The sequence below is a fragment of the Somniosus microcephalus genome, chromosome 3 (assembly GCF_052327205.1).
Source record: "Somniosus microcephalus isolate GS21.2 chromosome 3, FLI_Smic_1.0, whole genome shotgun sequence".
Taxonomy (NCBI): domain Eukaryota; kingdom Metazoa; phylum Chordata; class Chondrichthyes; order Squaliformes; family Somniosidae; genus Somniosus; species Somniosus microcephalus.
Genome location: NC_140989.1, coordinates 303,992,317 through 304,006,918, shown reverse-complemented (window position 1 = coordinate 304,006,918; position 14,602 = coordinate 303,992,317). Strand labels below are relative to the sequence as shown.

General features: G+C 44.8%; 1 protein-coding gene across 1 annotated transcript in view; it reads left to right on the top strand.

Moving 5' to 3' along the window:
- The window catches only part of stil (STIL centriolar assembly protein), an 82,755-nt gene that overhangs the window by 4,355 nt on the left and 63,798 nt on the right, over nucleotides 1-14,602 (top strand). The window contains exons 2-3 of the mRNA XM_085982879.1: nucleotides 13,563-13,650; nucleotides 13,748-13,855. Of these exons, the coding sequence (XP_085839005.1) occupies nucleotides 13,565-13,650; nucleotides 13,748-13,855 (194 nt within the window). The 5' untranslated portion in view covers nucleotides 13,563-13,564. The remainder of the gene's footprint in view (nucleotides 1-13,562; nucleotides 13,651-13,747; nucleotides 13,856-14,602) is intronic.

Sequence of the window (14,602 nt, the reverse complement as noted above, 5' to 3'; positions counted from 1 at the left end):
AATAAGGGACCTGTTACTAAAGTTAAGCCACATGGTATTAAAGGGGTTCGGAATATTTGGACAGTGGAATGAGATGGGGCGCATGATGTTGTTTGGATTGGCAGCGCTATGGTGTGCCCCAGTGATCTGTGTTGGGGTTTCCTGTTTGCCGTAAGCAGTTTGGACATAAGCACAAGAGGAATGATATCGAAGTTTGCTGATCAAATTAGGGGCCATAGTAATTTGAAGAAGAATGCTAGCGATTGCTGGAAGGCATTGATAGATAAGTGGAGTGGACAGATGAGTGGCAGCTGCAGTTCAATGCAAAGAAATGTGTAATACAGTAGTACATATTTATGGGGTAAAGACTAAGATAAGAATGGAGGAACAGAGATCTATGGGTCAGTTAATGAGAGTTCAGGTAGAAAAGATCATTTAAAAAGATCAAATAAGGTTCTGTGTTTTATACATGGGACATTGACTATTAAAGTAAGGATATGATGTATTTGTGTGCATTTCTGGGAACCTGGGAATTTCTGATGTCTTGCTGCAGTTGTACAGGGCCTTGGTGAGACCACACCTTGAGTATTGTGTGCAGTTTTGATCGCCTTATCTGTGGAAGGATGTTCTTGCCATGGAGGGAGTGCAGCGAAGATTCACCAGGCTGATACCTGGCATGACAGGAATGACGTATGAAGAGAGATTGGGTCGATTAGGCTTATATTCGCTAGAGTTTAGAAGAATGAGAGGGGATTGTTGTATCCGTCAATAGTAAGACACAAGACTGCAGGAGAACGGTACAACAGGTGTTTACTCAACGTGGCTCAGACTGCAACTGAACTGTACAGATTACTACTCAGTGCTATATACAGGTGTGGTCACTGCCGGCACTACAGTATACATGAGCTGTAAAAAGTAGTTCCCCCCCTTAAAGGTATATACATTACAATTCCTCCCCTTTTAGATTAACAGTACCATAACACTCATTTAACAATTAAATATCAACTAATTATAATTAACACTTTTAACATGCAACGTTAGCTGAAAATAGTCCATTTATATATTCAGTCTTTGAGGAGGCTTCCTGATCCTTTCTGGATAGCGCCTTTCCTGAGTGTCTCGCTCTTGGTGTGGAGGCGATTCTGGCACCCTGTCGTCGGTTGGGTCATCAGCTTCCGATGCTACTGTTTCTGGGGTAGATGTGACCTGTACGTCGGGTTCCTCACCAGGTACGTATGGGCGAGGCATGGGGTTGACTTGTTCTTGTGCCTCTAGGATCTGGTCAGCATGGCGTCTCTCGATGTTCTCCCCAACGTCCACTGTGTACATTAGTGGGCCCTGCTGTGTGCATATCGTTCCTGGCTGCCATTTTTCTGTTCGGTAGTTGCGGGCCAAGACTGGTTGCCCTACATTGAAGCTCCTTGTTGGCTTCTCATTGATGTGCTGGAATTTCTTACTCTCAACATCTCTTCGTACGTTTGGTCTGAGCAAATCCAGGTGAGATCTTAACCTTCGGTTAAAGAACATCATGGCCGGGGCCTGGTTGGTGACTGCATGTGTCGCATTCCGGTAGGCGAACAGGAAATTGTCCACCTTATGCTGCAGCGGAATGTTGTCATTGTACATAGCCTTTATTGCCTTCTTAAAGGTTTGTACGAACCTCTCAGCCAATCCATTTGTGGCTGGATGATACGGGGCGGATGTGTAATGCCTTACCCCATTCTTCTTCATGAACCTCCGGAACTCTTCGGACACAAACTGTGGTCCGTTAGCGGAGCAAATCTGTTCTGGCAAGCCGTTCCTGGCAAAAATGGTCTGTAGGACTGCAATAGTTTTCTCTGTGGTGGTGGAAGACATTTTGAGGGCGCATCCACGGCTATTAAAAACATTGAGTCCATGAATGGACCAGCAAAGTCAATATGCACCCGTTGCCATGGAGATGAGGGCCACTCCCATGGGTGTAGAGGGGCCTGTGGTGGTGCATTTTGGACTTTCTGGCATCCTGAGCAGCTCTTGGTCAGGTCCTCAATTTGTTTATCGATTCCCGGCCACCACACATAAGCCCTGACTAGGCTTTTCATTTTTACCCCTCCCAGATGACCCTCATGAAGCTCATTGAGCACTCTATCCCTTAACTTGGGTGGAATTACCACTCGGGATCCACACATCAAGGTCCCCCGGCACACTGACAGCTGTTCTCTCCTTGTCGAGAATGCTGGCAACAGTGAGTCGTCATGTGCTGGCCATCCCTTCACCGTCAAATCATATACCCGAGACAGTGTCGGGTCATTTCGGGTCTCCTTTTCTATACGAGCGTTAGTTACCGGTAGGTATTCAACTATAGTCGAATGAAATATTTCGACAGGATCCACTGCTGGTGCTTCCTCCGCAGTAGGCAGTGGCAGGCGTGATAGCCCATCAGCATTTCCATGCTGTTTCGTGCCCTTATATTCAATCTCGTAGTGGTGCGCCCCTAGAAAGAATGACCATCTTTGTAGTCGTTGCGCAGTCATCACTGGAACGCCCTTCTTCGGATTAAAAATGGAGACAAGAGGCTGGTGGTCAGTCAGCAAGGTGAATTTCTGCCCGTGCAGATAGTGATTGAACTTATTCACTCCCCACACTAGGCTGAGGGCCTCCCTGTCAATCTGGGCGTAGTTACGCTCGGCTGAGGTTAGTGATCGTGACGCAAAGGCTATTGGCCTCTCTGAGCTGTCTGAGAATTTGTGCGACAGCACCGCTCCAATGCCGTAGGGTGACGCATCACACGCCAACCGAATTGGTAGTGCTGGGTTGAAATGGGCCAATACCTCTTGATGTGATTAGTGTTTTGCTCTTCTGGAAAGCTCGTTTACATTCGTCACTCCACTTCCATGGCACTCCAGTTTGCAGTAGGGTGTTCAGTGGGTGTAGTATTGTAGACAAATTTGGCAAGAACTTATGGTAGTAGTTTACCAGCCCGAGGAACGACCTCAGTTGTGACACGTTTTCCGGTGCTGGAGCCTTGACTACTGTCTCAATCTTTTCTGGGGACTTATGTAACCCCTCTTTATCGATAATGTGGCCACAATACGAGATCTGTTTTTTAAAAAACTCGCATTTGGGGCGGTTAGCTCGGAGCCCATATTCCTTCAATCTAGTGAGCACCTGCTCCAGGTTGGCGAGGTGATCACTGTCATTTTCGTCCGTGACCAGGATGTCGTCCAAATAACACTGGGTCCCTGGAATCCCTTGCAGGACTTGTTCCATTGCCCTTTGCCAAATAGCCGGAGCTGATGCTACCCCGAATACCAGCCGGTTGTATTGGTAGAGACCTTTATGGGTGTTGATTGTGAAGTATCTTTTTGATGCTTCTTCTACCTCCATTTGCAGATACGCCTAGGCCAGATCAATCTTCGTGAAGCGTTTCCCTCCAGATAGCGAGGTGAAAATATCTTCAATCCGCGGAAGTGGATATTGCACGGTGTGAAGGACTGGGTTCACTGTTACCTTAAAGTCCCCACAGATGCGAACCTTCCTTGGTTCCCCAGGCGTGCTGCTCAACGACTTTTTCATCACAGGAACGATGGGTGTAGCCCACTCGCTCCAGTCTACCTTGGACAGTACTCCTGAACGTTCCAAACTCTCCAGCTCTGCATCGACAGCTGGGTGGATCGCATAAGGTACCGGTCTGGCCTTAAAAAAATTTTGGGCTTGCGTTTTCTTCAATTTTAATTGTTGCTGTCATGCCTTTTAGTGTTCCGAGTCCTTGCTGGAACACTTCTTGCGCGACGGTTAGGATCTTTGACAGTCGCCTTGGTGTGATGTGGTCATCCTTTTTGGCAGCCACAGTCAGTGCTTGTATGAAATGCCAATCCAGCTGTATTTTCCGGATCCATTCACGTCCCAGTAATGGTGGTCCTCCATCTTGCAATACATACATACAGGTCTAGTTTTGGTGTTTCCTTACCGTTATATATAACGGTCACCCTTATTTTTCCTTTGGGGTAGACTTTTTGCCCCGTGTACGTCTTCAAAATAATTTTTGTGTCTCTCAAGGGTATGTGTGAGAATAGCCGCTCGTAGTCCCGTCGGTTTATGACTGTTAGGGCTGATCCTGTGTCCAATTCCATTTTTACCTGGACTCCTGCTATCTTGAGAGTGACCCAAATGGTTCGGTGATCCTCTGTTTTGATCACATTATGTAGTTTCAGACAACTCAGCTCCCTGCTTTCGGAGTCGGTATCACTCTTTTGTTCGTCTGAACTATTCTCCGTCACCTTATGTACCTTCTTGTACTTTTCTTTTGGAGATTTCTTATTGCTGGTTTTCTTTCCCGACCTGCAGACTCGTGCTATGTGTCCTACTTTTCCACACTGCACACTTTGTCTTTGAACCAGCAATCATTGTGGTCGTGTGTTGTTCTGCCGCAGCGATAGCACTTCTCTGTTCCGTATGACATTTCGTTTGTGCCATATTCTTGCGGTCTCTGTTGTATCTCTGCAGCGCCCCGTGCTGCTGCTTCATATGATCCCGCAATGCTGAAAGCCTTGTCCAGCGTAAGGTTCTTTTCAGATAAAAGCCGTTTCTGGGTTCCTTCACTTTGAAGCCCACACACAAACTTGTCCCTTAAGGTATCTGCCAGTCCCGTTCCAAACTGGCAGTGTTTCGATAGTTTGTGCAGTTTTGTTAAATATTCAGCATTGCTTTCATCCTTATGCTGGTTCCGTTTGTGAAACTTGAATCTTTCTGCTATCAGCAGTGGTGTGGGGTTTAAATGTTCCTGTAGTATGGTCACTATATCTCCAAAAATCTCTTCCACTGGCTTCGCTGGGGTTACTAGATTTCGTAATAAGCCATACGTCTTTGCACCCATTAAATTTAACAATACCGGCGCTTTCTTGTCATCTGACACCTCATTTGCCTTGCAGTATACCTCTATTCGTTCGACATATGTAGTCCAATCTTCGACTTCATTGTCAAATGCGGTGATACTGCCACTCTTCGGCATTTTGGGTGTGGCTTAAAATGGCGTCTCCCGCGCTTTCCTTCCTCCCCCGCTGCTGCCCACGCCACTCTCGACAGTCCTCGTGGCAATGGCGGAGCCCTGTAGGTTTCGCGCACTTCTCCTGCGCTGCTGCCAACGCCGCTCTCGGCGGTCCTCGTGGCAATGGCGGCGCCTCGCGGGTTTCTACGCGTCCCTCTCCTTGACGCTGCTCGGACCCTGAACACCGGCTGCGCCCTGTGCGCTCTGCCTGCTCTCTCCCCCGTCGACACTGCTCGGCCCTTTGCTGTGCCGCTCGGTCGGGCTCTAGCCCGCCGCTGTCCGGGAAGGGTCTGCGCACTACCTGTTGCCAGCCCGTTTCCCTGGACCACCGCGACTGGAAAGCCAAGCCTGGCTCTCAACAGCCTCCCCCACAATTCTCGAGTCTCTGCTGGATGACTGGGCGGTTGCCCGTGGTCGACGCCTGTGTTTCTGGCCTTAACCTCCAATCTACTGGTCTCCAGGAACGAATCCCTGGGAGGTGATGCAGAGTTGCAGGTAGGATCGAATTTGCCTCATCGCCAATGTTGTGTCCGTCAGTAGTAAGACACAAGACTGCAGGAGAACGGTACAACAGGTGTTTACTCAACGTGGCTCACTCTGGAACTGAACTGTACAGATTACTACTCAGTGCTATATAGAGGTGTGGTCACTGCCGGTACTACAGTGTACATGAGCTGTAAAAAGTAGTTCCCCCCTTAAAGGTATATACATTACAGGGATCTCATTGAAACTTATAAAATTCTAACAGGACTAGACAGACTAGATGCAGGAAGGATGTTCCCGATGGCGGGGGAGTCCAGAGCCAGGGTCACAGTCTAAGGATAAGGGGTAGGCCATTTAGGACAGAGATGAGGAGGAATTTCTTCACCCAGAGAGTGGTGAACCTGTGGAATTCTCTACCACAGAAGGCAGTTGAGGCCAATTCATTAAATATATTCAAGAAGGAGTTAGATATATTTCTTCAGGCTAAAGGGATCAAGGGCTATGGGGTGAAAGCAGGGACAGGGTACTGAATTTGGATGATCAGCCATGATCTCATTAAATGGCGGAGCAGGCTCGAGGGGCCGAATGGCCTACTCCTGCTCCTATCTTCTGTGTTTCTATGTAACCCTATTTAGCAAAGTTATTCGAGTAATGGAAAGGATACTGGGAAGTTTCACTGGAACAGAGAAGGTTGTGTTAGCTGTGGCAGCAGTGTGGATTCAAGTCATACTCCAGAGACATGAGCACAAAATCTAGGCTGCTTCTACAGTGCAGTTTTCCCTCAGTACTGCACTGGTCAGAGGTGCTGTCGTTTAGGTGGATTTAAAAGATCTCATGGCACTATTTCGAAGAAGTGTAGGGGAGTTTTCTCTGGCGTCCTGACCAATATTTATCCATCAACCAGTATCACTAAAACAAATTATCTAGTCATGATCACAATGCTGTTTGTGGGACTTTGTGGTGTGCAAATTGGCTGCCGTGTTTCCTACATTACAGCAGTGCCTACACTTCAAAAGTACTTAATTTGCTGTAAAGTTCTTTGGGAGGCCATAAGATCATGAAAGACGCTATTATAAATACTATTTCTTTTTCTTTCATCGAATCGTAGAATCTTACAGCACAAAAGGGGCCGTTTAGCCAGTCTTGCTTGTGCCGGCTCCTTGACAGAGCTGTCCAATTTAGCCCCACACCCCCCCAGCCTTTTTCCCCGGAACCTTGCAAATGAGTTCTCTTCAAATACATATCCAATTGCTTTTTGAAAGTTCCTATGGAATCTTATTCCACCACCCTTTCCGGTTATGCGTTCCAGATCATAACCTTCAGTGTGAAAACATTTCTCCTCTAGTTCTATCATTTTAAATCTATGACCTCTGGTTACTGACCCACTTGCAAGAGGAAATAATTTCTCCCTACTTGCTCTATCAAAACCCCTCATAATTTTGAATACGTCTATTAGGTCTCTCCTTAACCTTCTCTGCTCTAAGGGAATGATCCTAGCTTCTCCAATCTCTCCACATAATTGAAAACCCTCATTCCTGGTATCATCCTGGTAAACCTCCTCTGTACTCTTTCCAAGGCCTTGACATCCTTTCTAAAGTGTGGTGCCCAGAATTAGAGACAATACTCCAGCTGAGGCCTAACCAGTGATTTGTTACGGTTTAGCATGACTTCCTTGTTTTTGCATTCAATGCCCCCATTTACAAAGCCAAGTATCCCATACACTTTCCTAACTGCCTTATCAATTTACCCTTTGACCTTTAAGGAGTTGTGAATATGTACCCCAAGGTCCCTCTGCTAGTCATAGTTATACAGCACAGAAAGAGGCCCTTCAGCCCATCATGTCTGCGCCGGCCATCAAGCCCTATCTATTCTAATCCCATTTTCCAGCACTTGGTCCGTAGCCTTGTATGCTATGGCGTTTCAAGTGCTCATCTAAATGCTTCTTGAATGTTGTGAGGGTTCCTGCCTCTACCACCCTTTCAGGCAGTGAGTTATAGATTCCAACCACCCTCTGGGTGAAAACGTTTTTCCTCAAATCCCCTCTAAACCACCTGCCCCTTACCTTGAAACGATGCTCCCTGGTTATTGATCCCTCTACTAAGGGGAAAAGTTCCTTTCTATCTACACTATCTATGCCCCTCATAATTTTGTACACCTCAATCAGGTCTCCCTCAGCCTTCTCTGCTCTAAGGAAAACAACCCCAGCCTGTCCAGTCTCTCTTCATAGCTGAAACGCTCCAGCCCGGGTAACATCCTGGTGAATCTCCTCTGCACCCTCTAATGCAATCACATCCTTCCTATTGTGTGGCGACCAGAACTGCACACCGTATTCCAGCTGTGGCCTAAATAGCATTTTGTACAACCAAAAAAGGCAAGTATCCCATATGCCTTCTTAACCACCTTCTCTACCTGTGCTGCTTCCTTCAGGGATCTATGTACGTACACACCAAGGTCCCTCTGATCCTCTGTCCTTCCTAGGGTCCTGCCATTCATTGTGTATTCCCTTGCCTTGTTAGTCCTCCCAAAATGCATCACCTCACACTTTTTTCAGGGTTAAATTCCATTTGCCACTGTTCTGCTCATTTGACCAACCCGTCTATATCGTCCTGTAACCTGAGGCTTCCCTCCTCGCTATTTACCACTCCACCAATTTTCGTATCATCTGCGAACTTACTGATCATACCTCCTACATTCATATCTAAATCATTAATGTAAACTACAAACAGCAAAGGACCCAGCACCAATCCCTGCGGTACACCATTGGACACAGGCTTCCAGTCACAAAAACAACCTTCGATCATCACCCTCTGCCTTCTGCCACAAAGCCAATTTTGGATCCAATGTGCCAAATAGAAACATAGAAGATAGGAGCAGGAGTAGCCCATTCGGCCCTCGAGCCTGCTCCGCCATTCAATGCGATAATGGGTGATCATCCAAATTCAGTACCCTGTCCCTGCTTTCCCCCCATATCCCTTGATCCCCTTAGCCTTAAGAAATATATAACTCCTTCTTGAATATATTTAATGAATTGGCCTCAACTGTCTTCTGTGGTAGAGAATTCCACAGGTTCACCACTCTCTGGGTGAAGAAATTCCTCCTCATCTCTGTCCTAAATGGCTTACCCCTTATCCTTAGACTGTGACCCCTGGTTCTGGACTCCCCTGCCATCGAGAACAGCCTTTCTGCATCTAGTCCTGTTAGAATTTTAAGTTTCAATGAGATCCCCTCTCATTCTTCTAAACTCTAGCGAATATAAGCCTAATCGACCCAATCTCTCTTCATACGTCATTCCTGCCATCCCAGGTATCAGTCTGGTGAATCTTCACTGCACTCCCTCCATGGCAAGAACATCCTTCCTCAGATAAGGCGGCCAAAACTGCACACAATACTCAAGGTGTGGTCTCACCAAGGCCCTGTACAACTGCAGCAAAATATCTTTGCTCCTGTACTCTAACCCTCTCGCTATGAAGGCCAGCATACCATTTGCCTTCTTAACCGCCTGCTGCACCTGCATGCTTCAGCGACTGGTGCACAAGGACACCCAGGTCTCGTTGCACTTCCCCTTTTCCAAATCTATTGCCGTTCAGATAATCTACCTTCCTGTTTTTGCCACCAAAGTGGATAACCTCGCATTTATCCACATTATACTGCATCTGCCCAATCATCCAACCTGTCCAAATCATACTGGAGTTTCTCTGCATCCTCCTCACAGCACACACGCCCACCCATTTTTGTGTTGTCTGCAAACTTGGAGATATTACATCTGGTTCCCTCGTCTAGATCATTAATATATATTGTGAATAACTGGGGTCCTAGCACCGATCCCTGCGGCACCCCACTAGTCACTGCCTTCCACTTGGATAAAAGACCCGTTTATTCCAACTCTTTGCTTCCTGTCTGCCAACCAGTTCTCTATCCAAGTCGGTACCTTCCCCCAATCCCATGTGCTTTAACTTTGCATGCTAGTCTTTTATGCGGGACCTTATCGAAAGCCTTCTGAAAGTCTAAATACACCACATCCACTGGTTCTCCCTTATCTATTCTACCAGTTACGTCCTCAAAAAATTCCAGTAGATTAGTCGAGCATGATTTACCTTTTGTAAATCCATGTTGACTTTGTCCGATCCTGTCACTGTTTTCCAAGTGCTCTGCTATTACATCTTTTATAATGGACTCTAGCATTTTCCCCACTACCAATGTCAGGCTTACCGGTCTATAATTCCCTGTTTTCTCTCTACCACCTTTTTTAAATAGTGGGGTTACATAGCTACCCTCCAATCCATGGGAACTATTCCAGAGTCGATAGAATTTTGGAAGATGACCAGCAATGCATCTACTATTTCTAGGGCCACTTTCTTAAGTACCCTAGGATGTAGATTATCAGGCCCTGGGGATTTATCGGCCTTCAATCCCGTCAATTTCCCTAACACCATTTCCCTACAAATACTGTTTTCATTCAGTTCCTCCCTCTCATTGAAATAGTGCCATGGGATCGTTTATGTCCACCTGAGAGAGGAGACGGGGCCTTGGTTTAACGTCTCATCCAAAAGTCACGTCCGACAGTGCCGCGCTCCCTCGGTACTGCATTGGAGTGTCGGCCTAGATTTTTGTGCTCAAATATCTCGAGTGGGACTTGAACCCACAACCAACTCGTTGGCAAGAGTGCTACAGGAAACTTTGTGATATCTGGCACCGACGGGACCGAGCTGTTGCCGTCCCATCAAAACTGCCGGACAAACCAGCGCTAATGTTGAAACATATGGAGATTTTCGGCTCCATGTGAATCAACAAACCCTGTTGCTTAGCAACAGCTTTAAAACAGTCGGCTGCAGCTTAAAAGCGTCTCTAGCTGAAGCTGTTGCTTAGCTACAGACCTTGCAGAGCCTGACTGGGGGGAAAAAAAGCAACGAGAAGTAAAAAAACTGATAGGAAACGGCTCCTGAATTTTGCCGGTAGATCGAGCTTTCTGGACTTTTAACCTCCAGATAAACCAAAGTTTCCTGTACCGACTGAGCCACAGCTCACACTAATTTAGATTATGCTGTTTCTCCCAAAGTGCATCACTTCACACTTACCTGGATTAAATTGCATCTGCCACATGTCTGCCCATTTCACCAGTCTGTATGACCTCCTGAGGTCTGCTACTATCATCCTCACTATTTATTACATTGCCAGGTTTTATATCGTCTGCAAACTTCGAAATTGCACTCCCTATACCCAAGTCCAACAAGAAAAGCAATGGTCCCTTGGGGGACCCCACTGAATATTTTTCTCTAGTCAGAAAGAAAGCCATTCACCACCACTCTCTGCCTCCTATCCCTTAGCCAATTACACACCCAAGTTACCACCGTCCCTTTAATACCATGTGCGTCTACTTCCCGAATAAGTCTGTTATGTGGTACTTTATCAAATGCCTTTTCGTAGTCCACATATACAACATCTGCTGCACGACCATCATCAGCCCTCTCTGTTGCTTCATCAAAGAACTCGATCAGGTTTTAGACATGATTTTCCTTTAATAAACCCATGCTGGCTGTCCCTCATTAAGCCATGCTGCTTCAGGTGAGAATTAATTTTGTCTTTGACCATGGTGTCTAGCAGCTTTCCCACGCTGATGTTAGACTGATTGGCCTGTACTTACCAAGTTTATCCCACCTTTTTTTCGAACAGGTGTGTAACATTTGCAATTTTCCAGTTCTTTGGCACCATTCCCATGTAAAGAAACAAAGACTTGCATTTATATAGCGCCTTTCATGACCACCAGATGTCCGAAAGTGCTTTACAGCCAATGAAGTACTTTTTGAAGTGTAGTCACTGTTGCAATGTAGGCAACGCAGCAGCCAATTTGCGCACAGCAAGCTCCCACAAACAGCAACGCGATGATGACCAGATAATCGGTTTTAGTGATGGTTTTGATATCAAAGGAGGATTGAAAGATTGTGGTCAGAGATTCTTCTATTTCCACCTAGCTTCCCTCAGCAACCGAGGATGCATCCCATCTGGACTAGGTGACTCTGTAACTTTGATGCCAACCTATTTAGCACCTTCTTTCTCCATTTTTAATCCTACCCAATATCTCTATTTTCCACCACCGCCCCCCCCCCCCCCCCCCACCGCAACATTAACTTCTTTTGTGAAGACAAATGTAAGTACTCAGTCATGCCCTCTGCCTCCACAAGAAGATTTCCTTTTTGTCTCTAATCGGCCCCACCATTCCTTTAATTATCCAACTTTTTATATGTTTATAAATGACTTTTGGGTTCCCTTTTATGTTGCCCGCTAATCTTTTTTCAAACTCCTCTCTTTGCCCATTTTTCCATTGCTTCCTGCGCACTTTATTCTGCCTGGTTTTTGACTTTATTCTGTACCTGCCATTTGTCATAAACCTCCTTTTTGTTTTCTGTTTTATTTTAACCTCTATTTCCTTTGTCATCCAGGGAACTCTAGCTTTGGATGCACCTTCTTTCCTCCTTGTGGGAATATGCTTCATTTGTACCCAAAGTATCTCCGCCTTGAAAGCCTGCCATTGCTCATTTACTGTTTTCCTGGCCAGTCTCTGTTTCCATTCCACCTGCACTAGATCCCTTCTCAGATTGCTGAAATTGACTCTCTTCCAGTTGGGTATTTTCACCTTTGATATTTCTTTGTCCCTTTCCATAATTACTTTAAACCTAATTATATTATGATCACTATAACCCAGATGTTCTCCCACTGCAACGCACTCCACTTGTCCTACTTATTTTCCAAAAACTAGAACCAGCACTGCTTCCTTACTCGTTGGGCTAGAAACATACTGATTAAAAAAGTTCCCTTGTACACATCTTTGCCCTTTACTTTTGTTTTCCCAGTCTATTTTAGGGTAATTTTAAGTCCCCTGCTATTACTATTATTTTTACATTTCTCTAAAATTTGCCTACAGATTTGCTCCTCTATCTCCTTCTCACTATTTTGAGGTTCTATAGTAAACACCCAGAAATGTAACCGCTCCTTTTCTGTTCCTTAACTCTAACAAAATAGATTCAGTCTTTGAACCCTCTCGTATATCGTCCCTCTGTGGAACTGTAATATTATCCTTGATCAATACTGCCACCGTGTCTCTTCCCCCCCCCCCCCCCCCCCCCCCCAATCCCTCCTGAATACATTGTAGCCAGGAATGTCTAGTTCCCACTCCTGCCCATATTTACAGCAGGTCTCCGTTATAGCCACTATATCATAACCAATATTTCTGTTAAGCTGTGTGGCCGCGTGGCGGTCTGGAGGTCCCAGGCAGCCAGCTCCCTGGCTTTTAAATGGAAAATCTGCGCGTGCGCCGAAATTTGAATGAGCTGTGCAGCCCATTAAAGGGGTCACGCACCCAAAAAAAATTTAGAGCGAACATTGATCATAATCCCATGCGTCTAAGTTGTCAACCTTATTTGTAACACTCCTTCCGTTAATATATGCATTCCAACACCATGCTAGTTGGCTTTGCTTTTTTCCTCCATCTAATTCCTGCTCTTTCTAAACTATTCTTTGTTCTGTTGCTGTTCTTTTCCTTTTGTAATCCAGTAGGTTTTTAAAATTGAGATGATTTGCAAGGGTAAATAGGGAAAGACTATTTTCACTGCTTGGTAACGAGGGGCATAGACTCTCAATAAAAGAATGAAGCTAGGAAGTCACAAGATATTTTTCACAGTGGGTCAGTAGAACATGGAATTCTTAACTATGAAAAGCTTTGAGACAGAAACTATAACTATTTAAAATGGGATTTGTATAAGCATTTGAAGAGGAAGAATATAAAATGATATAGGGAAATGGAATTGGAGTAGATCGTTCCCAACAATGGCACCAGCATAATTGAGACTAAACAATCTGTAAAGAGAAAAGAAGCATTATGATATTTCAGGTGTCTGCCTTTCATCAAAATTGGTCACTACTTTAATGTTCTTAGTTGCTACTTAGTTTTTGAAAGTTGGCATTAGTCAACAATTCATATGCCACTTTATACCATTTGCTGAACATTTTCTGTTTCATACAAAAATGTGATAATGAAATTGAATAAAAATGCAACATTTAATTTATTGCTTGATTTCAGGAATGAGTATTGAAGTAAGCTTGAAAAATCTTCCTTCTCATCTAATGCAGTTTTCATATAATACTGCTGAAAGCCAGTGGGCCCAAAGGTAAATGATATGAATTTATAAAGAGTTGCTATGGATGGCCTGACAACTTGTTTCTTTGATGCATATTTTCTGAAAATTATATTTATGGTCTTTATAGGCCTCCAGAACATGGAATAATGCCTTTCAGCTTTCCCAAGACAAAGTTGGCATTATGGGATCCAACACCACTAGGTGATGCAATAAGCCTACAACTTGCATATTATAGGTATGATTTGCAGTTTCTATTTCTCCCCACCCCCACCCCTATTTTGGGGCTTAATTTTAGTAACTTTTTTTTTTTAGGAATTAAGAATTGTAATGCTCAATAATGGACCAATAATTAGCAATAATACGGTTTGAATTTACATAGCATTGCAGTATTTGCAACTGTACTTGTCTGAAATGTTAAAACTAAGATGGTTTGAACTTTTGTGATGGTGGTTTCAGTTTCTTTTTAAATGAGTGATCATTCCAGAAATATATAGTTAACTGGGTACTGCATTTTACCATTTTTTGTGGAAGTTATTAGCAGTAAATCTTTTGCAAGTGATTAGCTAATCTGCTAACCAATTGGAAATGTAATTCACCCAGGTAAAAAGGGCGCAACATCAAAAATAGTGGGGTTCCAGCATTTCCTGTTTCTTGTTTCAAATTTCCAGCCTCTGCAGTATTTTGTATTTTAACTTGCAAGCTAGTGGTGGTCAACTCAGTTAAACAATTAAAAGAACAAGGCAATGAAAATAGTAAAGCAGGGCAATGAAATAAAAGCAGTAAATGCTGGAGAAATTACTGTAGACTGGTCCAGAAGCTTGTGTTTAGTTGGAACGGCAAAGGATTGAGAGGTCAGGGTGAGATATGAAGAAGAAATTGAAGTGGGGAGTCAAAGGAAGGTCAGGACAGAGTTTGCAGAAAGAACAGAGTTGCTCAGCAAAGTGATTAGCTAATCTGCTTTTGGTCTCGCCCAAGTAGACAT